Here is a 25,913-nt window from a genome sequence, read left to right as displayed (position 1 = left end):
TCCTTAATTTCTGAATACCGTTGACACTGAATGAAACTGTCTTCATGTTAAATAATAAACAAGATGAAACAAAGGGAGAAGACCTGCTTCCAAGGCCTATTTGTATTTCTTTCCTAGGACTAGAAAAATATAATGTAAGGACTTTGTCTTTACTGGCATCTACCTTCTTTCTGATTAGGTAGCCAGTGTTCTCTGGATTTACCAGCAGGAAAAAAGGAATGTGAGGAGTACTCTGGCAACCAAGAGGGGTCCACGGCCTATAGAGACATTGGAACTGTTCGTGCTGGAGCAATGGTAATTCTGACATGTAGTAGTAGGATCAGGTAATGACTAGCCTATGGGATCTTAAGTGTCTCGACTTAAGCATGATCACTAATTCCAGCAACCCAAAACATACTTTTTATACTCATTAATTAATGGTATCCTAGTAACATGCATACTTCATAATTCATTTAACATCAATAAGAAATATATCAGCAATTGACTAGTTCTTATGCACACAGCCATTCAATGACACTCCAGAAAATCCCAATTAAAAAATCCATTGTTTATGGATGAACATATCCAGAATCTTCCATTGGACCAAAAATCTCTTTTTCCAAGTGAGTTTCTCTGTTCTAGGACAGTTTATCATTCCATACATGAGAACTTACTAAAAAGAATAAAAGAAACTCTGGGGACTGAAGCTTACCAAGTACATTTTCAGTACATCAGTGGTATCTCAAAACAGCACATAGTCAGAGGCAGCTGTGGACCACTGAACTCTGGGAGCCAAGCTCTGGCAAGGATGAGTATGGATTGTGAAGAAATACGGACTGCAGTGATACTGGGGTGACACTGCACAGCCAGCATAACAGTGAGTCTTACTTTTTAAAAAGACACTCCTTTGGGAGTCTCGCCCCAGGAAAATGCATCTAAATTCAAGATATGGCACATACTTCATAGACTCCATGAAACCCATCTAGTGAATTCTTAGAGTCCAAGCCCCCAGATGGAACCCTGTTGATCTAGACTTCTACCAGATACCTATTTACTCCTAGTATTGAGAAGTCTGAGGCCTATCCCTTCCCCTTTTCCTCCTTAAATTTAGGGCTATGCAGTGGGCAGGTTACAAATGTTGTGAGAAGGGGGGAGATGGAGGTACCGGGCAGCTTTGTGAGCAGTCAGTACTCCTTTAATTATTGCCTTTGATTTAGTTATTACAGGGTTGGTCCACAGCACTGCAGGGGGTGGAAGACAAAAATTTCTTCTCTTCTTAAAAGATTCCCATTGTGGGTCAGAGTTGGCCAGAAGCAGAGAACACTCAACAGTCAAATGCCCACTGGGGTGGTGGATTGGCGGTCTTTTGGTCTGTCTGCAGTATCTGTAATGTCAGATTAAGGAAACCACCTGGAGGCTGGTATTGGCACCTTCCCTTCCCAGGAAACAGATCTGGCCCTAAAACATGGAAACACTTACAAGGATAATCTGGGATTGGAGCAGTTCTCATCATAGAAAATCCCTCTTCCAGGCCTGGGCCTAGACAAAGTAGCCATTCTGTATCAAGGTCAAAGAACTGGAGGGGACTCCTTGTGACTGGGGTCTCCGTTTCACCTCATCCTTGCTGTGTCATTCTGTGGGTACCATCAGCCTAGGCCACGTCTGAGAAAGCGTCCATCACTAGTATTTGCTTGGACTATTCTGCAGAAAGATGCCCGGTAAGGAGGGAGCCAGTTCCTTGGCACTTACTCGGCCTTGCACAGGTGAATGACCACAGTCCTTCTAGTCCCTTATTGCACTCTTTGTATTCCAAGAACTGTGAACACAGACGTTTGGAATCACTTCACAACCAGGACAGCAAATAACTGAAATAATACCCCAGCTCTGACAAATCTTGCCTTCTGGGATCTGGAGACAAAGCAAGTATTTGTGACTACTGCTGACCACTTCTGGAGCTGCCTTGAAGCTGGCCACAAGTGATCGGAAGCCGTAATTTTCACGGAAGATCCAAACCTTAGATCACCTTTTATTTGCTTGGGGCTCCTAAGGGGTCAAGGTGACAATAGAGATTATAAAAAAGATGCTGCAAGTGCCTGTGAGCCCAGGATGTGCGGCAAGCTCAGGCCACCACTAACTCTCCACGATGACTTGTGCACAGGCCTTGCTCAAGCACACACAAGGGACCTACCAGGAATCATGTGCACCATACACAGATTGCACCTGCTGATGAGAACCAGGAGGTTGTGGTCCTGCAGCACAAATCTGCATACACCGAAAGTCTCAGGGTGGCACTTTGGTCCATGCTAAGCACATCCCTTCCTGGTGTGGGCATCAGGACAGAGGGAAATGACAACATTCAGATGAGCTCTACCACCCCAAATCCAGAGCACCAGCTCACAGGCCTCATGCCATACAACAAACATGATGACTGGCTGATGTATCTGTCCTACTTGGGGTCTCTGTGTCCCTCTTCACCTCTGTTCTGCTTGAGGCTGTTCTGAACACTTCTGGCCAGAGAATAGGCAGGGGCTGCCACAAGGATCTCGAGCAGTGATTAGCCACAGCATCTAGATGGGGGAAAAGGTGGCCAAAAAGAAGACGGAATTTCCAAAAAGTAAATTTCTCTGTATTCACGCCTAATCTTCAGAAGTTGTGTAAACAATTTTTTTCTACCTTCCCCCATCATTTGCACAATTTTTGTCGAGTCCAAACGTAATTTAAAATGAGGTAGGTAGTTTCTTCTCCTCTGCTTTTGTCTTTGTGGTGACTGTCGAGGCCTGTGCCGTGAAAGCACTGGTCTCCCATGCAGGCAGAGTGCCGGGGTGGGCACTGGTGACTGGTAGAGCGTCTCAGTTGGCTATTTTCTCAATCTCATCCAAATCATCCGTGTCCAGTCTTTCTATTTTCTTATCTGGGGAGGAAAATGAGAAATCAGTGCGGGTCTACCATGGAGACACACACCTAGGAAAGGGACAGCACAGCAGGGAGAAAGGGACACAGCATTCTGCCCGGCCTAGGAACAGGACCATACCTCTGGCCACAGCAGTCTTGCACTTGACCCCAAAGACTCCCAGTGCCCGAGTGAGGGACAGAGAGAGCCCTAGGTCCCTCAGCCTGGCCAGGGGGGCACTGTCCTTTGCATCCCTGACCCTGAAAACTTGCCAGGTGTGCTCTTCGAGAACTTCCATATTGTAGGAAAGGAGGGGACTGTGTGACAAGGACACGGGCCTCTCTCGGGGCCACGGGAGAACCGACCCTTCGTCCCTCCCTGGGGGCCATTCCCAGGCGCTCACTAAAATGCTCCTGGATTCTGTTGAGGATGTTCATGCTGTGCTTGCTGTCAACCATGTTCACTGCCAGGCCCCTCTTGCCAAAGCGGCCCGTGCGCCCGATCCGGTGCAGATAGGTCTCGTTGTCCGGGTTCCCGTCCTTGTCCACGGGGAGGTCAAAGTTGATGACGACAGAAACCTGTTCGACGTCAATACCTACGTGAAAGGCAGGTGCAGAGGAGTCAGGACGCGAGCCGAAAATCACTGCCAACCAAGTGAGGCCAACCCACACCAGCTTAGGGCGGAAGGAAGAGTCTGGGGCAGGCCGGCTCTGGGACTCGGGGACCGGGGGCATGCAGCAGAACCCAGAGGGAAAGACAGAACTTCGGCAAGTGCTGACAAAATTATGACCTCAAGGAGAGAGCCTCTGCTAGACACAAGTATCAGAAAGCGTAGCCGAAACCTCCGTGGGGGCCCCAAAGAGAGCAGACACCGTCCTGGGCCAGTGAGCTGCTGCTCCATGTCCTTCCAGCACATCGGCGCCTCTGGCTTCTGTGACATTCTCATGTGCCCGGGGAGCCCAGTCTCTCCAGGAGAGAACCAAGCCCACGTGGACACCCCCAAACCGGCGGAGCGCCCCGTACAGGACTCCCTGGCTACCCGGGGCCTGGTGGACAGACACGTTCTCTGCTCACCGCGGGCACACACGTTGGTGGTCACCAGCACCTTCTCTTTGCCCTCTCGGAAGCGCTCGATCACCGCAGCCCTCTGCTCCACCATCATTTCGCCACTCAGCAGCGCCACCTGGTGGCCTTCTTTGGAGAGCTCTGCTGCCAGCCAGCTCGCTGTTTTGCGGGTCTGGAGAGAACAGAATTGTTTTAAATGAAGAGACTTTTAAAGAAAAAGATAACAACAAAAAAGTGGCTTGTTGCCATTAAAAGTACATGAAGACCTGCTGAGTTCAGTCATCAGGATAGGCTTACCAATTTCAAAAATACTTCTGGCCCTGTCATTTTTTTTAGATGAATTACTTAAATCATCTTAGTGTTCCGCTAGGAAGAGTGTGGTGTGAGCCAAAAGTCATCATTCCCAAACAGTCTATATTCTTAATGTTTTATATAATTATTTCATTGGATGTTATTTGGAGTTTTTTCCAAGTTATCTCTAAGAAGTGGGACCAAAGAAGGTTCAAATCTTCATAGTCTTTTCCTCATAACTCGTTAAGTCTGAGAATACTCCCTGGGGCAGGTGGAGGTGATTCATCATTTCCTTTCTGGCCACACGGGGCAGCTGGCCCGCCTCAGCACTGAGGTGGCGCTGGCTGACAGGAGGGGCAGGCACACCCTCCAGGGTAGCTGCTGCCACTGCTACTCACATGGCAGAAGATCATGGCCTGAGCGATGGTGATGGCCCCATACAGGTTACACAAGGCCTGGAACTTCTCATCTCTGTTATTGCACAACACGTAATACTGCTTGATGGTGTCCAGTGTCTCCTCCTCACGCTTCAACTTGATAATGTTTGGGTCTGGGACCACTTTCTGGGCAAACTTCCAGACAGAGTCTTCGAAGGTGGCAGAGAAAAGCAGCATCTGGCAGTTCCTGGGCAGCATCCTGCAAGGGAAGACCCAGGTATGGGGCATGATCCCGAGTCTTTTCTGGAACGAACAGAAGACAGCGGCCCGGGGCTTGCATGGGCTGCGTGCCCAGGAAAATAGCAAAAGCGGGAGGAGAACAGCGGGGAAGAGGTGAGAGCAGCCACGGGGCAGGAATGGGGCTGGGGTTAGATTCCCTATGTCTCCTTCCTCAACCCCAGGTCAGTGTTGAAGAGGAAGTAGCCCATCAAACAGATGCTTCTGGAGGTACTAGATAAAGAACCTGACAGGAGCAAGAAGAGCTGTTTGAAGTAAAAGGAGAAGATGCTGCAGATCGGGAGGCTGAGAAGTTCCTCTTGACTCAGAGTTCCTACCTCTGGATGCGGATGCTCTGATCTTGGTGGCCCTGAGTAGCTATCATCACGTCAGCCTCATCCAGAACAAACACCTTGATCTTCTTGGGGTCAATGAACTTGAGCTTGGCGCACCAGTCCAGAACAGTCCCAGGGGTGCCAATGACAATGTGCTCACTGATCTTCTGACCTCTTTCCACTGTGGAGACAAGATGTTTTCTGTGGGTATTTTCCATGGTAAAGCCAGCTTTCCTCTCTGAGAAAATCTAAAGCTATGCTGTACTTTAATGTCAACTGTTTTGATGTTTGCATTAATATCTTAAAGTAGGGTTATAATATCACAGCATTTAATAATGCTGAAAAGACATAGGATAGAAACAGTGACAAGATGAAAGCCTCTTCAGTAGTGTGCTTGTCCGTTCTCTGTAGTCATCCAGTTCTCTTTCGAGGAGGATCTGTTGTTATCTTTATTTCTTCTCTCAGCATCATTCCCCCAGCCCAGGGTTGCACTTCTCACAAGCAGACTTTCACCGCTCTCTCCAGTGCACTCTGCCCCTCAGCTATCCTGGCACCTACATCAAACAAGCCAGTTCCCTTGCCCAGGTCAGAAAATAGGATTCATCATGAATGGCTTTGCTTTCTCAAAGAAGCACAAAGTGCCTCTCTTAGGTAAAGTGCTTCCCCAAACAAAGCCCAGCGGACCATGGCACATTCTTGACCCTCTGTGGTTTGAAACTGAGATTTGCCTCTTCGTTTTGAATTAGATGGCACTTAAATATTGAATTTAAGTCTCTTAATTACAACCATGACCTGACATACACAATCTCCCTCTTAATCACTGCCAAAATTTTGCCCAAATGTGAATGTTGAGTCAATTCAAAGCTAATAAATGCTGCTTCCTTCTTAAACCAATTACTGCCTCCGATAAAAGTTATTCAGACTCTGGCATTCTAACTTCAATCCAGTTTACAACCAATTTACATAATAAATGTATGATCATCTTCCACTAAGTTTTATAATTGTATTACTTTTTAGAAGCAACTTCAAGTTGGTATTAGTTGGTATTGTATGCTGAGTGGATTTGTGAGTCATAGTTACACATGTTAAAGATTCACAGCCAAACTTTCAACAGTTTTTATATTACTTAAATATTGTTAATTTGTTGCAAAACAAAAGTACGAAGATGAATAAAGAAAAAGTAATAAAAATAAGCTCCAAACAAAAAAAACAGACTCTTAAATACAGAGAACAGATTTGCCATAGGGGAGATAGGTGGGGAGGTGAGTGAAATAGATGAGGGGGATTATCCTTTACATTTATACACTTATTTTGATGAGAACTGAGAAAAATACAGACTTGATCTATCATTATATTATATAGCTGAAACTAATAAAACACTGTTAATTATAATTCAATTAAATTAAATGCCAGAGTTGGGGCGCCTGGGTGGCTCAGTGGGTTAAGCCACTGCCTTCGGCTCAGGTCATGATCTCAGGGTCCTGGGATCGAGTCCCGCATCGGGCTCTCTGCTCAGCAAGAAGCCTGCTTCCCTCTCTCTCTCTCTCTCTGCCTTCCTCTCCATCTACTTGTGATCTCTCTCTGTCAAATAAATAAATAAATAAATAATCTTTAAAAAAAAAAATAAATTAAATGCCAGAGTTAATTGTCATGAATATTCAAGAACTTTTTTTTTTAAGATTTTTATTTTATTTATTTTATTTGACAGATAGAGATCACAAGTAGGCAGAGAGGCAGGCAGAGAGAGAGAGAAGAGGAAGCAGGCTCCCCACCAAGCAGAAAGCCCGATGCGGGGCTCGATTCCAGGACCCTGGGATCATGACCTGAGCCGAAGGGAGAGGCTTTAACCCACTGAGCCACCCAGGCGCCCCTCAAGAACATTTTTGTTCTTCTAATGACAAAAAAGAAATTGGGCAATTAAAACCAGAATGTGTAGTATTTTATAAGCAATTGGTCTGGACCATTCAAAAGGTCAGAAGTAGCGGGGAGGAGAAGGTGGAGGGACTATTCTAAATTTAAAGAAACATAAGAGATACAACACCAAATGGAGTGCATTCACACCAATTTGATCTTGGTTCAAAAACAAAACAGCCATAAAGACCATGGGACTTTTGGGACTATTAGGGAAAAATAAAAATGGACTAGGTACTAGTTATTAGAGAATCTCCTAATTTTCTTGGTTGTGATAAGGGTTTTGTGGATATGCTGAAGAATGTACTTATTGTGGGGCGTCTGGGTGGCTCAGTGTGTTAAAGCCTCTGCCTTGGCTCAAGTCATGATCCCAGAGTCTTGGGATCGAGCCCCACATCGGGCGCTCTGCTCGGCAGGGAGCCTGCTTCCTCCTCTCTCTCTGCCTGCTTCTCTGCCTACTTGTGATCTCTATCTGTCAAATAAATAATAAAATCTTAAAAAAGAAAAAAAAAAAGAATGTCCTTACTGTGAGATGCATGCTAAAGTATTTATTAAAAAAATTTTTTTTAAAGATTTCCTTAAGGGACACCTCAGTGGCTCAGTCGGTTAAGCATCTGCCCTCAGCTAAGGTCATGATCCCAGGGCCCCAGAATCAAGTCCCACATGGGGCTCCTTGCTCTGCAGGGAGCCTCATTCTCCCTCTGCCTGCCATTCCCTCTGCTTGTGCTCAGTCTCTCGGACAAATAAATGAATGGAATCCTTTAAAAAAAAAAAGATTTTAAAAAAATTGTTTAAGTAGGTTCCACTCCATTTGTGGAACCCAGTGTGGGACTTGAACTCACAACCCTGAGATCAAGACCTGAGCTGAAATCAAGAGTCATATGCTTAACCGACTGGTAGCCACCCAGATGCCCCAAAATTTTATTTCTAAGTAATCTCTACACCCAATGTGGGGCTCAGACTCAAAACCCTGAAGTCAAGAGTTGCATGCTTTACTGACTGAGCCAGCCAGGTGCCTCCATGCTTAAGTATTTAGGAGTAAATACCACAATGTCTGCAATTTACTCTCAAATGGTTCCCCCAGAACATGCACACATAAAGCAAATTTAGCAAAATGTTAAGTTTTCAAGTCTAAGTGAAATGTTAATTTTTATTATTTCAACTACTGCGTATGTTTTGAAATTTTTAAAAATAGAAGTTGTGGGCGCCTGGGTGGCTCAGTCATTAAGCATCTGCCTTCAGGTTAGGTCATGATTCTAGAGTCCTGGGATTGAGGCCCATATCGGGCTCCCTGCTTGGCGGGAAGCCTGCTTCTCCCTCTCCCACTTCCCCTGCTTGTGTTCCCTCTCTCACTGTGTCTCTCTCTGTCAAATAAATATAAATAAAGTCTTAAAAAAAAAAGAAATAGAAGTTGTTAGCTTAATGAATTAGGATCACATATTCATACTCACATTTATTGCCTCGGACAGCATAAGCTAGCTTCAGTTCAGGGTAAAATTTGCCCATCTGCTCAATCACTTTTCCTGTTTGGAGGGCGAGCTCGTAAGTTGGGGAGAGGCACAGACACTGGCAGGGAGAGAGTGCAGAGTGAGATCTCAAGGGCAGTGGGGAATCACCATCAGGACTTACTCCTCCAGCTGAGGCTGAAGAAGAACATTAAAGTGCACGCCATTTGATTCTTTATGCTGCAAAGTCACAGGGTTAGAACTCTGGTTGGGTAAATACATTTGAAATAGCTCTTGGCCACAGGAATACAAAACCCACATGTGAACAAGAATCTGAAATCCCAGGTGGAAATTAGCTTCCTTTTCACTTACTCGGGAAGTTCTCAGAACTTTCCAGAGGATGATAGCTGTAGATAGAAGAGGTTTTTCCTGAAAGTAAAGGTGCCAAGCCTATCAGCAGTATCTCAGAACTGGTAAATCGTGGAAAGGGAACAGGATGCATGTTGCTACCAGAAGGTCAACCATATTGTTTGTGCTCGACAAGGGGTTCTGGTTTATGTAAAAAGTAATAAGCATTTTGGCTTTCAATCCATCACATGTAATTTCTAGCTATACATCAACAGAAAATCCAAATTCACCAAGCCCTTACCTGGGGGTATCTGTTTGCAGGTTCTACTTGGCTGAGCATGGCCAACACAAAGGCAGCTGTTTTACCAGTACCAGACTGAGACTGGGCAATTAAGTTCTGTGGGCTGCACAAGAAAACATTGTTTAGGGGCTTACATCTCAAGTATCCTTTTAGTTAGTAACAGTGAAGAATAAATGAGTTTATGGAAGGAGGCTTTGATTGTTGCATTAGATAACACATGCTAGTCCCACAAACACCAAGCACCACAGAGAGAAGACTAGTGGAATTTAAAGCACTCCCTATCTCTTATTCTTGACAGGGCAGCCAGTGATTCTTTTAAAATGTGAGTCAGCTCATGTCACTGCTCTGCTCAAAAGCCTTCCAGTCACTCCCCATTTCATTCAGAGTAAAAGTACAAATCCTTCTGCATTACAAGGTCCTACCTGATCTGGCTCCCTAGTGGTTCTCTGTTTTCAGCTCCTACCATGGGCTCCCTTACTCATCCCACTACAGAAGCCTTGGGGCTTCCCCAAAAGCAAGCCAGCCATGCCCCCGTCCCAGGGTTTCTGTCCTCTGCTGGGACAGCTGTCCCCACATGACATGTCAACTCTCTCATCTCCTTCAAGGCTTTGCTCACACATCACCTACTTGATGAGATCATACCCTAAGCACTTGATTAAAATTGTAGCCTATTTTGAAATGCCTTAAAAATTATGTATTGGTAGATAGATATGTGATAAAGTTTAGTAAAATGTTAGTGACTACATCTAGATGGGGGACATATGGGTGTTCACTATAAAATCCTTTCAACTTTAGGGCACCTGAATAGCTCAGTTAGTTAACTGTCCAGCTCTTGATTTCGGCACAGGTCATGATCTCAGGGTCATGAGATCTAGCCCTTTGTGGGGCTCTGTGCTGGGCATGGAGCCCCTCTCTCTCTCTCTCTCTCTCCCTCTGCTCCTCCATACCCCACTTGTGTGCTCTCTCTCTCAAAAAAAAAAAAAAAAAATTCTTTCAACTTTTTTTTTTTTTTTTTTTTTTTTTTTTTTTTTTACAATTTTCATAATATAATGTTGTGGGAAAACTGCAATCAGTTCCCTTGGTATTCCTGATCTCCCTTATTATGGTTTCTTTTTCTTATTCGTATTTATCATCTTTTTTTTTTTTTAATCACCTTTTTAAAAAAAAAAGGATTTTATCTATTCATTTGACCCACAGAGAGAGAGCACAAGCTGGGGGAGCCCCTGATGTGGGGCTTGATCTCAGGACCCTGGGATCATGACCTGAGCTAAAGGCAGAAGCTTAACTGATTGAGCCACCCAGATCCCCCAGTATTTATCACCTTTTTTAAAAACAGCTTTTTTTTTTTTTTAAGATTTTATTTATTTATTTGACAGAGAGAGAGATCACAAGTAGACAGAGAGGCAGGCAGAGAGAGGGGAAGGGAAGCAGGCTCCCTGCTGAGCAGAGAGCCCGATGCGGGACTCGATCCCAGGACCCTGAGATCATGACCTGAGCCGAAGGCAGCGGCTTAACCCACTGAGCCACCCAGGCGCCCTATTTTTAATAAAAATAAATGATCTATACTCCAGACCACGCTCCTTAAAGACAGCAATTTTGGTGTGTTTTGTTTTCTAATGTAACCAAGTGCCTAGAATAGTATCTGTTACACACCTGCACTCAATACATATTTGTTAATGAAGAAAGGTACTAGATAATTCTCTCAGGTCTCTTCTAACATTGATGATTTTAATATTGAACATACTTAGAGATGCATAAATGGAGTATTTGTTTCACACTGGTCATTCGTTTTTTATAGATCTCAATGCTTTCATAGATGTTCAAAATGTCAAGTTAAAAAGAGATATTATTCGGGGCGCCTGGGTGGCTCAGCGGGTTAAGCCTCTGCCTTCGGCTCAGGTCATGATCTCGGGATCCTGGGATCGAGTCCCGCATCGGGCACTCTCTCCTCTCTCTCTGCCTGCCTCTCTGCCTACGTGTGATTTCTGTCAAATAAAAAAATCTTTAAAAAAAAAAAAAAAGGAGACATTATTCATCATGAAAAAAGTCACTAATTGCTTCTCAGGCTTCTAGCTAAGATCAAGTGAAAAAAGTCACTGTTTTGACACAGAACAAAGAAAACTTTAATATAGACCTAAAATTTCTATTTTTAGACTCTATGAAAGTTTCAGGATTTAGGATCAGATGCAGTACAACTTTCCATAATCATATATAATGTAGGGATCAGTTTTTATAAAAAGCTCCGCATGCTCTTGAATCTTGTTGCTCAAAATGTGGTCTGAAACTAGTAGCATCAGCGTCACTTAGAAGCTTCTAGGAAATAGTGAACCTCAGATGGACTGAAATGAGGATCTGCATTTTAATAAATTCCTAAGAGATTCATGTGCCTATGAAAGTATGAAAAGCACTGCACTACAAAACAACCTTGGTAATTACCCTGTTCTGATCTCCCAGAACCCTGTTTGGTTTTCACTTACTGCTTCTGACACAATAAATTCTATCTATCCATCTAATGAAAGCAAGGTGTGTATGAATGATAAATGTTTATTTACCAACATAGGATGATCAGCTCACTAAGTTTTTAAAAAAGCATGTAAGATTTTGTATGGTTCTGTTTTTTAAAAAAGGTATAAATATGTGAGTTTATTTTTAAAAAGTCTAGAAGTCTCTAAATGTTAGTATAGTAGGTTGGGGAAGATTACAAACAATTTTTTTTATTTTTAAATAATTTTCTAAGTTTTCTAAAATAAACATGTGTTCCTAGTATAGATTTTTAAAATAATAGAAATTTAAAAAAACAGAAAATTAAAAATGGGATAGAGTTCTATCAGGACACATACGGCTCAGCAAGCATCAAAGGCAGTGCGTTCTCTTGTATCTTGGATGGACGGTTGAAGCCCATGGCATAGACTCCCTGGAGAAGCTGTGGTTTCCTGGGAAAACAGTTAAAGATGAAAGTCACCATCTCTTTGGTTGAGGAAAGAAGCCAAATATCCGAGGGATTTTTTTTTCTCTTTCTTACTATTGTTACACACAGTTTATTTACAATTAATAATACTTGAACTGTGCACTTTGCACAATTCACATTAGCTAGAAATTTTACTTAATAGCCCAAAGCAGCTAAATTCTTTGATTAAATTTGTCTTGGCTGGCAGCAGCTCTTTCTGCCCATGGATCCTGTCCTCCTCCTTCAATAAAATCACCTTTTATACCAATAAATAAATAAAGTAAAAAAATAAACTTGTATTAGCTAAAAATGTTCTGCTGTGATTTAAAAAAAAAAGTGTGTGTGTGTGTGTGTGTGTATACACACACACACACACACACACACACACACACTAACGACGTTAGTCTGTATCTAATACAAAGGTGAGAGTCAGAAAGTAAACACTCACAGCCGAAGCTCCTCAAAGGACTTCACGGAGTAGAGCGGGGAGTTCGGGTCCCGCTGCAGGACTTCCACCTGGTTTGTGGTATCCACCAGGTTGCTTCGGATCAACTTGTTGAGTAAGGACTGGGCAGCTCTGTCCTCTGTCAGGAAAAAGAGAGGAAAGATTTTTTTTTTTTTTTTTAAAGCAAAGAATTTTAAAAGGCCATGAAATCCACCATGAACTCATCTGAATTCACTTTTCATTGGCATTTTAAGCACTTACATGTATGTATGCTAGGACTTATAATTCAGGATATATCATAGTTTTGATTTATAAATAGAATTAAAATTGCTTTTTAAAGAAAAAGGTTTTGATACTGATGTCATACATTTGGGCCTCATATTCCTCTCCAGGACTCTCTTCCAAGCCCTCCTTTCTGGAGGTTATCTATTCTTCCTATGTAAACCCAAGTATTGACTTCCTCCTTTGTGCTCAGTAGAACATTGAAAATTATTAGCTTGGCCAGCACATCTCAACAATGAAAAAAAAACCACCCCAGAAACTAACAAAGTTTGTATCTTGATATCATATAAGTTGTTTGTATGTTGTTATCCACTTTTAATGTGTTCAAGTAGCATTAACTTTAGTAGACAATGGCAATTCAACTTAAAATTTCTTTTATAATGCCCTGTAAAAGATCATCATTCAGGGCTTATTTCCTGCTGCTGCTGCTGCTGAAGTCCATCAGTTCAAAGTAAAATTTCTTTAAAATGTAACCACTGAGAATTCCTTCACCAGCAACCATGTTGAGTGTTTGTTAGCAATATGACTCCCTTTAAAGTCAAGCCAAGTTGGGTCTAAAAATGAAGCCTGGTAACAATCTATGGTGGAATCTCATGGGTATAGCTCTAGGCTGTTACCTTTCTCTTCTTCATCTGCCTTCTCTGCATTAGCATTGGTCTTGACAACAGCACCTTTATCAGACACAAAGTGGCCATCATTCAATATCACATACTATACCCAACAGCGGAGACAATTCAAATTCTATGAGACACTAGAACTGTAAAAGGCCTGGGGAGCAGAACAATAAATGAGGAAACCAAGCCACAGATAAAACCATTTTATTGTTCTTAAATAAACAAAGGTATGAAATAGTGTTGCTTATATTTGAGTTCTTTCCTATTCCGAGTCCTCTCACGGTACATCAAACACTAATGGGACTTTCCCTCATAGCATCAGTATTTCTGAAACGTTAAAGAAAGATGATCACAGCAGGCAATGATCACAAACCACCTTGATGCTCAACAGAGGAATATCTGTGCAAACCATATTTCATCAGTGTATGAACACTGTAATGCCATTAAGATTCTATGTATATAAATTGTTTAATAGAAATGTATATTCAAACATTGTAGGTATGAAAAAATTACAGAAAAAGATTGTAAATGAATTTGGAATGAGGTAAGTGTTACTACCCCCCTGCCCACTATATGTACATCAATGAAAATTTAATGGAAATCTTGGATTTGGGTAGATACGATTTCAGAATGACAATAGGTTAACTCTCAGGTTGTTCATACTTTGTATATTCTCATGGTCAGCAATAAGTTTGGTAATAAGTCACTTAGGCAACCTATGCTTATTTTAAGCACAATTCAAAGCAAAACAATCCAGTTTAGTTCCTAAATCAAATGACTGCCAGTATCTGCCAGCCCCCTACTTGTACATATACAATTTTTTTCCAGACAGTTATGTCAAAGCAGAAATACTAAAGGAAATCACATTTGTTTTCAAACTAGCTTTTACTCACCATTGGCATCTGGTTTGATTTTCTCTTCCTTAAGATGCAAGTTGCTCAACTAAATGGAGAATATGGGGGGAGGGGGGAAAGTGTCAGGAAAATCACTTAAAAGATTTTGTATCAACAGAGCCTCCCCAGTGAAGCTGGGGAGAAATGAGCCACTCTCAAGATCTATTCATTAAGTTGTTCTGCCAGGCTCCTTTAGTCGACTAAATGTTTGAGTGAAAATAAACAAAATTTCCCATAAACACAGCAGTAGAAAAAAACTGGTTACACAAATGACTCAAAATCCACACTTCCTAATTACAGTCCCTAGAGCAAATGATAGTTTATGAGTTTGCTTAATGCCCTGATTACAAAGACTCTCTCAGTAGAATACCATTTGTCATTCTCTCATATTCCAAACGACAGGAAAATTTAAAAGATACTGGAAAATGTAGTCACACTTCAGACAGAGAACTTCAAGGTGGGAGGCTGCAACAAAAACCGTGTGTGGGTGGGAGTCCGCTCCCTTGCACGGTAGGTTTGAGTTGCGGGACCACAATGTGCAGATACACACCCTCATATTCAGGTTGCCTTGTTTTTTGCCTCGTGGTGGAAGTCTAATATTTTAAACTGAGAGCAGTCTGGGGCATCGTGGCACACTGTGTAATCAAAATACCTAGCTGAAGTGGGAATACAAAGGAAGGGACAGAGCAAAGAGACATTTCAAAGAATTATTAGGACTTTGGTCAAACACTATAAATTAGGCATATTGTGATGGGACTTATTTCCTCTATTAGAATGAAAATATCCTTTTATTTGTCACTTATACCTCATAAATGCTGGGGGTGGGGGAGAAAATACCTTAAAGACGGGGATATTTTTATTTAATTGATCTTTGGATCTAGCACAAAGCAGGTGCTCTAATCATATTTAAGTGGAGCTTAGGACCTCATCTAGTGATGGGTAACAATGAAAATAGCTATTTCTTAAAGCACCACCTCACTGGTGGTTTATGTTTTCAGATTCATTCTGTCTTTCCTCTAAGTCCGGGAAAGGCAAGAGAGGAATGAAACAAATATCTGTTTGTTTGTTTTTTTAACGATTTTATTTATTTATTTGACAGAGATCACAAGTAGGCAGAGAGGCAGGCAGAGAGAGAGGAAAGGAAGCAGGCTCCCTGTTTCGCAGGGAGCCCGATGCGGGGCTCGATCCCAGGACCCTGAGATCATGACCTGAGCCGAAGGCAGAGGCTTTAACCCACTGAGCCACCCAGGCGCCCCACAAATGTCTGTTTTATTTTTTTATTTTATTTTTTTTTTTAAGATTTTATTTATTTATTTGACAGAGAGAGATCACAAGCAGGCAGAGAGGCAGGCAGAGAGAGAGGAGGAAGCAGGCTCCCCGCTGAGCAGAGAGCCCGATGCGGGGCTCGATCCCAGGACCCTGGGATCATGACCTGAGCCGAAGGCAGCGGCTTAACCCACTGAGCCACCCAGGCGCCCCCAAATGTCTGTTTTAATAGGTGGTTAGTTAGGGTTGGAGGAACTACACTTCTTTTTTTTTTTTTTTGTAACTACACTTCTTTTGTTGCCAACTGAAAAGGGAGTTTCTGGTGTCTCTGCTTTGGTGTTAGGGGAGGGAGAAGTAGGGGGGAACATACTGGAGAGACTGGAAAGAAAGGAAATTGGCAAAAAAGGAAATCATTGGGACACCTGGGTGGCTCAGTGGATTAAAACATCTGCCTTCAGCTCAGGTCTTGATCCCAGAGTCCTGGGATCAAGCCCCGCATTGGGCTCTCTGCTCAGCAGGGAGTCTGCTTCCCTTCCTCTCTCTCTGCCTGCCTCTCTGCCTGCTTGTGATCTCTGTCTGTGAAATAAATAAATAAAATCTTAAAAAAAAAAAAAAAGGAAATCATCAGAAAACAGTAAAAATCCTTCCTTAATTCCAAATGCTAGCAAACACACTAACATAATGAATATGAAGGGACCAGCGCAGTGCCTGATACACAGCAGGTGTTCAATATATTTTAATCTTCTCTAAAGCACTTCTCCATATCCTGCTGACAAACCCTGTTTTAAGTATAGTATCCACATCTATTGAGAGGGAGAGAGACTGCAAGGCGGGGACAGAGAGCGAGTCTAGACAAACAGACTGCCTGACTTACTGGCAATACTTGCAACAGTAAACTTAATAGTACTCACTCCTAGGGTGAAAATTGCTAGCTAAAGCAAATGACAGGGCTGAGGTATAAATGAGTTAATGAAGTATAAGTGAGTTACAAACATCTATTATAAAAAATTTTAATAATGATAAAAAGGACAAACCATTGTTTTGTTGATACATTGTTCAAACTGAAGTTAACAGTAAATAAAGTAACAGTTAAAGTAACAATGCAATATGTAGTAAAGTTTGTAGCAACAATGTAAATGAAACCAGTAGATGTTTTGATTACAACATATCAGGATTCTGGAGAGGGTCCAGCGAATCTAGAAACAAACTCCTCCCTTGGCTGTAAGGACCTTAAAGCCTGTAAAGCAGAGACCGTGACGTCTGTATTACCCAGTGCAGTGTCAGTGAACTGAACTCTGAAACTTCTATTGAAAGTACAGTTAGATACCTTCTTTGCTCTGTTTACTTGGACCAAAAAGGAGAAACCAGTTTCTTTTGCAACTTCATCAGAAACCATTTTGAAATTAACAGAAAGGCAAAAAAGCAAAAACATCCACTTTGTAATACCCACATTTTCAATGCCTTTAATATTTTAGTTTTTAAGATATGTTAAAATAATTGAAAAACTCTACAGTTACACACTACATTTTATTCAAAAGCTACTTGAGAAAGCATTCTTGAGACATAAAAGATTTAATAGTGAACTATAGAGAACAGGGATTATCTCTGCCAGAATGGTGAAGTAGAGGACGTAAAGTCATACTCATCAGTTTTCTTATCTGTTTGCCCTCCTCTAAAGAGAAATTTCCCAATGGAACAGAGGGGGAACAAAGACAGGAGCCACTGGGGGATGAAGAAATAAATATGAATAGAATCTAGTATTTTCTTACCTACAATAAATAAGGAACGAAGCTTAATATTTAAAATACAGTAACTATATACTACACACATCAGTGTTACCTATGTCACGCAGTGTCCTCAGTGAGAGTTCCATGAGGCAGAGGGTAATCGAGGCGTCTTTACTCATTTGCTCAGTTTTGGAATATTGTGATCTAATTTACCTGTGCATGGTTAAGTAGATTCACAAGTCTTATCCAGGTTCAACTATCTAATCCATACAATATGGACAAGTAATTTAAAAGATTCCTGCGGGGCACCTGGATGGCTCAGTTAGTTAAGCATCTGCCTTTGGCTTAGGTCATGATCCCAGGGTCCTGGGATCCATCCCTATGTTGGGCTCCCTGCTCATCAGGGAGCCTGCTTCTCCCCCTCTTCCCCTTCCTCTCTTGCTATAACTCACTCAAATAAATAAAATCTTAAAAAAAAAAAAGATTCCTGCATTGGAACTGTGATTTATACATAACAACAACTGTTATTACTTACATAGCACACATAACAGGCATGTCCATAACTCAGTGAGGTAGGTATTATGATTATCTCCATTTTACAGATGTGGAAACCAAGGCACATAAAGATTAAACAATTTTCCCAAAGTCATAGAACTAGTAAACCATGGACCTACAATACAAATCCTAGACTGTCTGGCTATAAAGGCTAAGGTTTTAACCTCTACACAACAGTGCCTGTCATAGATAATACTAATCTCATAGAAAGCAATTATTTTAAGGGTGATACAATGGTGCAGCCACTCTGGAAAAGTCTGACAGTTCCTCAAAAGTTAAACGTAGAGTTACATAATCCAGTAATGCCACTTGTGGGTGTATACCCAAGAGATTTGAAAATAAAGGTCCATACAAAAACTTGTACATGAATAATCATGGCAACATTATTCATAATAACCAAAAAGTAGAAACAATTGAAATGCTCATCAATGGACACTGATAAGCAGAGAAATAAAATGTGATATATCTAGACAATGGAATATTTGGCAATAAAAAGGAATGACACCTACTGCAACATGGACGAACTTTGAAAACATTATGCTACGTGAAAGCAGCCAGACACACAACAGACCACATATTGTATGATTCAACTTACATAAAATATCCAGAATAGACGAAATCTCAAGAGACAGAAAACAAATCATCAGTTGCCAGAGAAGGGTGGGGAGAAGGGAGTGAATGCAAAAGTTTGAGGGAACTTTGGGCAGTGGTGGAAATGTTTCGTATCTTGACTGTGGTGATGGTTACACAACTGAATGCCTTTGTCAAAATTCACAGAACAAGGTGAGTTTTATTATTTTATTTATTTATTTTTTACAAGGTGAGTTTTAATATATGTAAATTTTACCTCAACAAACTTGACTTAATAATTGGGCCACTCTGAGATATCCAACAGTGAACTAGTAAGAATTCTTGAAAGAGCAAAGAAAAAACAAAGGGAGAGAAATAAAAAATGAAATTTTTCAAGAAAATTTCTCATAACTGAAGGATAAGAATTTTCCAGATTGAAAGGACCCACCCAGGGGCACCAGGATGGCTCAGTTGGAAGAGCATGCAACTCTCGATCTTGGGAGTGTGTGTTCAAGCCCCACACTGGGTGTAGAGATTACTTAAAAGTAAAATCTTAAAAAAAAAAAAAAAAGATATACCTAGTGTCCAGCAAAATGGATGAAAACAGACCCATACCAGTTATCAGGAATGTTCTGTATACTGGAAGCAAACAGAAGATTGTTCAAGTTTACAAAGGGAAAAACAGGTCACATCAGGAATCAGAATGGTCTCAGACATCTCAGTAACCAATAAAGAAGTCTAAAAGGCAACGAAACAATGCCTTTAAAAATTATTAGGAAATTAATTTCCAACCTACAGCTCTACACCCAGCTATAATACTATCCAAGTGACAGGGCAAGATAAGGTATTTCCAGAAATGCAACAGTATCTAAAACAAAACAACAACAACAACAATACTTCTGACACACTTCCAGAAAGCTCATGGATGGTTTCACCAAATCAATAAAGATGAAGAGAGGGGATCCAACATAAAAGAAGAGTGAATCCCCAGAATGAAGGTGAAGGGAAATCTGCCCTGGTCCCTCCAGTCCCTGAAATGAGTTCTGCTTTAAGCACACGGAGAACTAGTCCAATATGAAGCAGGCTGAAAGACCTGGGGGAAACAGAATTAATACTTTTTTTAAAATGAAAGATTTTATTTACTTATATATTTTAGAAAGAAAGAGAGTGGGAGGGGTGGGGGAGCAGATGGGGAGAGAAAAAGAATTTTAAGCAGACTACATGCTGAGCGCAGATCCCCATGAGGGGATCGATCTCACCACCCCAAGCTCATGACCTGAGCTGAAATCAAGAGTCATAAGTTTAACTGACTCAGCCACCTAGGTGCTCCAAATTAATACTTAATGTGTTTGAACATCCTGAGATAAACTAAACAATTAGCAAAGAGCTTGGGGTTGAGTTGGTGATAAGTACAAAAAACATGAAGCAAAAATGCAAGACAATTACAAATTCCAGGGAAAAACAAAGTTTTATAGGAAAGTAAAAGTATTCATAAGTTACTAGTAATGTAAATATGAAATACTGATCTAACTGAAATTATAATGAAAAGGTAGGGAGTGCGAAGGTGTGCACGGGTGGTAGAGAAAGTATGGAGGAAAAGAATAAAAATCAGTAAATAGGCTAAATTGAAAGTTCAAAAACTAGCATAACATGCTATTTGGATAACAAGGAGGTCAATTATGTAAATTACCTCCAACAGAACTCTTAATTGTCTCTGAGGAGGAAAAAAATGGTGGTGGTGGAAAGAGTTTTTAAAAGTGTGACTTGGGGCACCTGGGTGGCTCAGTCGGTTGAGCCTCTGCCTTCCACTGGGGCCATGATCCTGAAAACAAGCCCCATGTCGAGCTCTCTGCTCCGTGAGAGCCTTCTTCTCCCTCTCTCTGCAGCTCCCTCTGCTTGTTCTCCCCCCGCCCCACCCCGTCCCGTCTGTCAAATAAATAAATAAAATCTTTTAAAAATTCTAAAACTATTTGACTCTTTGAATTATGTGCATATAATCTATTATCAGCTATATAATAAGACCAAGTCCTTGTTCGCAAGAAATTCACAGCTACAAGGCCTAACAGAAATAGGTTCAAATCATTATCAGAACTTGGAGTGTTGAAGTAGAAGGAATTAATTCTTCATAGTCATGTTTAAGTCGTATCTTGATTGCTGTGTGTGAGCCCCGGAAAAAAGTTAAGGTGAGAAGAGGATTTACTTACGGACTACCGGGCCCACAGAGTCGATCATTCATCATCACTAAGCAAGCAAAGAAGTACAAAAAGAGGAGTAAGCCACGGTCAGAGAGCCCAGAAAGGTCAGAATCCAGAGGCGGAGAACGACACAAAGGTGATTATACTCCAAGTGGGGAGAGTGCAATCTACAATCAGTCTTGATTCCAGGAAAACAGAGCTGGGCTCTTTATCCATGGGAGTACTCACCTGCTCTTATGTAACCCAGGAGGCGGATGGATAAACAAAGCCAGCTCAGGGTCCAGGCTCCATCCTCCATCCTCACAGGCACCCCATACCCGTCCTGACCAAAGTAGTGAGTGTCTTATCCAGGGATGATCCCCGGCCAAAACTGACCCCTTGACCCTTGTACGGCTGAAGTCAACTCACCGACTCCGCCGCCGCCTCCTGTTCGTCCACTGCCAGGGCCCACGAGTCGGTAGCCATGGTCCCAGGCACTGGTGAGACAGACTTGCTGGCTGGGGCGGCGCGATCGTGGACTCTCCGGGGTCGCAGCAAGCCCAGCTCCAGCCCCACCAAGGGAGAAGTCATTCGCGGAGCGGAAGTGGCGCGCCGCAGTGACGTCAGATTCTGCGCCCACCCAGCCGCCTCGCCCACTTCGAGCAGTAACTTCCACCGCTCTCAGAGCCCCCAACCTAACCCTTGGTTAGCTCACGCTCTTTCCTAACGTCCGGAAACGATGGCTGCCAACTGGCTCTCCCCGCGCGAGCAAAACCACATTCCCACCCAGCACGCCGGCATAGAAGCTCATATAGATTGAATATGTCAAAACACAGAACCATTACAGGTAGAGTAGCTACCAAAAGCGTATTGGAACATCTTTTTCTCTTCAGGTTGGTAATTTTCAGTGCCCAAGGATTGGCAATCAGCCATGTCAAACACCATTTGGTTAAAAATTTGTCCCGTAGACTATGTGGCAATGCCACTTACAGGAATTTCACCTTCAAAAATACTCAGGGTGCTAGGGAAATGCGTTCCAGGTGAAGGATCGGAAACTAGAAAAAGCAAGGAGGTTTGAGTCTGAAGGACACAATTCCTGCGGGGATTGACAAGAGCCAGGGATGAACAGATTGGTAGTAGGTAGAGGGAAAGAGCCATGCAAAGCCGCTTAATAAGCAAATGAGTTCATTCCAGGGAACTCTTCCCCATCTGTCATGACTTTTGGAGTTACCTGTGCCTGGGTTGCAATCCCAGCGCTGGTTGAGTGGTTGGGAGAATTTTTTTTAAAGGAAAAAATATCTTGGGCTTTTAGAAGAGGTAAAATAAGGATTAAATGTGACACTTGCTTTCCCTTAACTGGAAATAAACAAGGTCCCCTCCCCTTGTTACTTAACTAGAAAGAAGCTGGGTATTTTCCTGCAAGCTGAGAAAATGAATCCCCACTTCTGTTTGCCGCTATTCTACTCCAGTGAATTAATTTCAAGCAGTAGTGGGCTCTATCTGGAATTTTACCTGTAGATTGTAAGAATGTTCAGGAAAGGGTAAAACAGTTCCAAACGATACTCTATTTGCCATGATTCTTTTTCTCTTGTACCCTTGCGGGGGTTAATTTGGTGAAGATTTTTTGGAACCTATAGGGGAGGATATGCAAAAAGAAAAAGGCACACACACAGCCAGGGAAGCCACGACATACATCTCATCGTATTCAGAAGCAATCCTAGGAATATTTTGCCTGCAAAATTATATTGATCACAGGACTAATGGAGGTTAAGGATTTTTACGTTAAAAAAGAAATCATCCAAGGTGCAGAACTGTATACAATAGAATCCACTTGTGAAAAAGAAAACCCTCATGTGCTTGTAGATACTATAGAAAATGTATGAGACACACAAATCTATTAACAGTGGTTGCTTCTTGCGAGGGATCTAGGAATGTGGGGTGGGAGAAGACTTCCTTTTTGTTGTGTACACTTCATCCTCTGAAATTTAGTTTCCATGTGCATGTTTTCCTTTTAAAATTGTATTTCAGGGGTGCCTGGGTGGCTCTTTCAGTTAAGCGTCTGCCTTCAGCTCAGGTCATGATCCCAGAGTCCTGGGAGCCCCCTGCTCAGCCAGGAGTCTGCTTCTCCCTCTCCCTCTGCTTCTTTACCCACTCGTGCACTCTCTCTGTCTCAAATAAGTAAAATCCTTAAAAAATAAATTTCTATTTTAGACAAACAAGGAAGGGAATAATACAATGAACATCTAGGTTCCCACCTTGGGGCTTAAGAAAGAAAACAATTAAGATTTGATTGAAGCCCCCTGTATGACCATCCCTAAAGACAGCAGCTGTCCTGAATTTGGTGCTTATCCTTCTCATAAATGCTTTTTACCATGTGTTGCTTTCTCTATTTAAAAAAACAAACAACCCAGGGGCGCCTGGGTGGCTCAGTGGGTTAAGCCTCTGCCTTCGGCTCAGGTCATGATCCCAGCGTCCTGGGATGGAGTCCCACATCAGGCTCCTTGTTCTGTGGGGAGCCTGCTTCTCCCTCTGCCTGCCACTCTGTCTGCCTGTGCTTGCTCTCTCTCTCTGACAAATAAATAAATAAAATCTTTAAAAAAAAAAAAAAAAACAACAACCCAGGGGCGCCTGGGTGGCTCAGTGGGTTAAGCCTCTGCCTTCTGCTCAGGTCATGATCCCAGGGTCCTGGGATGGAGCCCGCATCAGGCTCTCTGCTCAGTGGGGAGCCTGCTTCCCTCTCTCTCTACCTACTTGTGATCTCTGTCAAATAAATAAAAAATAAAATCTAAAAAAAAAAAAAAACCCACACCCAAATTTAATAAGCATCCGGATGCTGAGGTTTCCTGTCTCCATCTGCAGATACCAGCTCAACGTGAGACACCTGCTAAGAAGCAATCTGCTTTCCAAAGCAGAGCGTGGAGAGAGGAATCAAGGTTACAAGAGACACTGGATTAGAATGCAACCTCCTGCATTTACTCCCACATGACTTTGGCAGCCTCCACATTCTCTGAAGTTATGGGTAAGTACCCAGTGCACCATTCAATAATTCAGCAGTCACAAGCTTATGTGATATAGCGACTGGCCTCCGGCGAAGGCTTGATAAATATTAGCTATTATTACTACTCCCGACTCTCCCCTCCATGGGTGGAGGAGTAGGGTGGGGAAGATAGCTAACTGTGGAAAAAGGGTCTCAGAGATACTCACATCGCCCACGGGCAAGGCAAGCGGAAAGCACCCCAAGGCGCGGCCTCGAATACGGCCAGCGGCCCCAGCCATCGCTCCTCAGCATAGCGGTTACCTCCGCCAACGGCCGCTCACTGCCGCTGCCTCATTGGCTGAGGCCTGGGAGCCGGTCCGTCCAGCCAATCAGCGCAGGGGATGGCACAGCCTCGGTCACGCGTGCCCAGGTAACTAGCCGTGAAAGGCTGAGCCTTGGCTCCAGCAAGGGGTCCTTTGTGTATTGAACTTTATTATTTTTTGCTGAATATCCAGCTCCTTCGCTAGACTGAAAATTTCAGGAGGGCAGGTCAATTTGCATTCTTTAATGTTACCTTCAGGGACTAACACATAATAGACACCCACTTGGTGAATGACTAGTAGAGGAATACACATCCCCCAGATAGGTCAAACTTTTAAATCTCTGTCTCTGAACAAATAGGGGAACAAGCTCATTCCTAGTTGATGCCCTCGCTACTTCAAGTGTGATCCTCCTCCTCCAGCAGGTATCAGCAGGACCTGTGGAAGTCCATTAGAATGTAGAATCTCAGGCCTCACTCCTAGACCCACTAGATCAGGATCTGAATTTAAAGATATCAGGTGATTTCTTAACGACTTATGGTCTGAAAACTATTCAGTCACTACCATTTGACCATATAGCAAATAAATGAACGGTCTAAGTCCATTTTATGGGTGCTAAAAATATATTAGGTGCCATGGGAGAATTAGAACCTAGGACTACATATTTCCAAAATTAAGTATCTAAGTTGTACTATCTTGAGCTCTATTAGCTTCCTCATTTCCCAAGAGGTTCAGCCAATGTTTTACTTCAGAGTAAGTCATGTGTATAGCACTTATTCTTACCTGCAAGCCTATTTTCTTAGCCCAGAATAAGAATTTTCTTATAATACACAATTTGCGTTGCATTAAAATAGTTTTCCTGGGGCACTTGGGTGGCTCAGTGGGTTAAAGCCTCTGCCTTTAGCTCAGGTCATGATCCCGGGGTCCTGGAATTGAGCCCCACATCGGTCTCTCTGCTCAACAGGGAGCCTGCTTCCTCTTCTCTCTCTCTCTGCCTGCCTCTCTGCCTACTTGTGATCTCTGTTAAATAAATAAATAAAATCTTAAAAAAATAGTTTTCTTTCTATTTTATAGTTGCATTACCTACAAGATAAACATATCATAGAGAACTGGATAATTCAAGTAGAATGCTTAGAAAAATGTTACATTTGGGCCTCAACTATTTCTCTTTGTGTGTATTGACACAGTCATTGGGTGAATGAAAAAAATTTTTGTAAATATGTCTCTAATTCTTTCACGAGTGAAGGTGCTATCCTAATAGCGACAACTTCAGCAACATAATAAAGGTATTGAGACTACAACCAATATCACTTTATTTTGAAAATATAACTTGTACAATTTTGGCTTTCCATTTTAATTGTGGTGGCACAAAAGTCTGACCCATTTCTCAGATTGTTTAGGCCAAATATGTTATTTTGGGCCAATGTGGATCAGAACAAACACTTGTCTTTCTTGGTTTTGTCCTTGTCTTAACCTCTGGGTGCCTCAGTTTCCTTAGCTGTTAAAAACAGGTAACATTAGTAACTCCATTATAACTCACTCATTGTTGTGAAGATCAGCTCGAAAGCTTACATCAGTGCTGGCGCATACTACATGTTCAACAAATGTTAGGTGGTATATGATTAATGAGTTGGGGTGAGCTGGGAAGCTAGTTCAAGTGTTTTTTTTTTTTTTTTTTTCTTTTAAATTGGCTTTTGAGCTTGGCCGTCCTTATGTATAGAATGCACTCTTATATACGAAAGTAACATATTTCCACAATGAACAGAACTGTACACCAAGAGAGCTGTGACCTTTAACAAACACGTCGCCGGTTACCGTTATTAACCAGGTCAACTATTAGGACTTTGCAAACCAAAATGTCGACTTCCAGAAGCCCGCATCCTATCGGTCACGTGACTTATCCCTGCCCTTCTATTCCGGGCCAT

The 25,913-nt window shown here is 42.3% G+C and overlaps 1 protein-coding gene and 1 long non-coding RNA gene across 4 annotated transcripts; one reads left to right on the top strand and one right to left on the bottom strand.

The window, feature by feature from the left end:
* Nucleotides 1-435: 435 nt before the first annotated feature.
* On the bottom strand, nt 436-23,993 carry DDX19B (DEAD-box helicase 19B). Of its 3 annotated transcripts, none has more exons than XM_047712396.1 (12): nt 23,896-23,993; nt 14,400-14,448; nt 13,510-13,563; nt 12,614-12,749; nt 12,059-12,151; nt 9,219-9,321; nt 8,576-8,690; nt 5,217-5,394; nt 4,624-4,861; nt 3,944-4,106; nt 3,273-3,464; nt 436-2,890 (listed from the first exon to the last, which is right to left on the bottom strand). In XM_047712396.1, exons 1-12 carry the CDS (start codon nt 23,965-23,967, stop codon nt 2,829-2,831), a joined length of 1,455 nt encoding a protein of 484 aa, XP_047568352.1. In that variant the 5' UTR covers nt 23,968-23,993; the 3' UTR covers nt 436-2,828. The 3 variants fall into 3 exon arrangements, with proteins under 3 accessions (XP_047568352.1, XP_047568351.1, XP_047568353.1); XM_047712395.1 differs by lacking the exon at nt 23,896-23,993 and adding an exon at nt 21,121-21,301; XM_047712397.1 differs by lacking the exons at nt 13,510-13,563; nt 14,400-14,448; nt 23,896-23,993 and adding an exon at nt 21,121-21,304.
* Nucleotides 21,327-24,961, top strand: LOC125089915 (uncharacterized). The gene is made up of 3 exons (XR_007124098.1): nt 21,327-21,584; nt 23,551-23,710; nt 24,350-24,961. It is a non-coding gene; the product is annotated as an uncharacterized LOC125089915 (long non-coding RNA).
* The last annotated feature ends 952 nt before the right edge of the window (nt 24,962-25,913 follow it).

The sequence above is a fragment of the Lutra lutra genome, chromosome 17 (assembly GCF_902655055.1).
Source record: "Lutra lutra chromosome 17, mLutLut1.2, whole genome shotgun sequence".
In the NCBI taxonomy this organism is placed as follows: Eukaryota; Metazoa; Chordata; class Mammalia; order Carnivora; family Mustelidae; genus Lutra; species Lutra lutra.
Note: the sequence above shows the minus strand (reverse complement) of the source record. Positions and strands in the feature narration are given on the sequence as shown.

What these genes read in the sequence shown, in the direction of transcription:
- DDX19B (XM_047712395.1), bottom strand. Translation starts at nt 21,282, where the DNA reads ATGACTTCTCCCTTGGTGGGGCTGGAGCTGGGCTTGCTGCGACCCCGG. An exon ending in CCTTTGATGCTTGCTGAGCC is followed by an intron (nt 9,322 to 12,058) that starts GTATGTGTCCTG and finishes TTTCTTGTGCAG; the next exon opens with CCCACAGAACTTAATTGCCC. An exon ending in TGCTGTCCGAGGCAATAAAT is followed by an intron (nt 5,395 to 8,575) that starts GTGAGTATGAAT and finishes TTGTCTCCACAG; the next exon opens with TGGAAAGAGGTCAGAAGATC.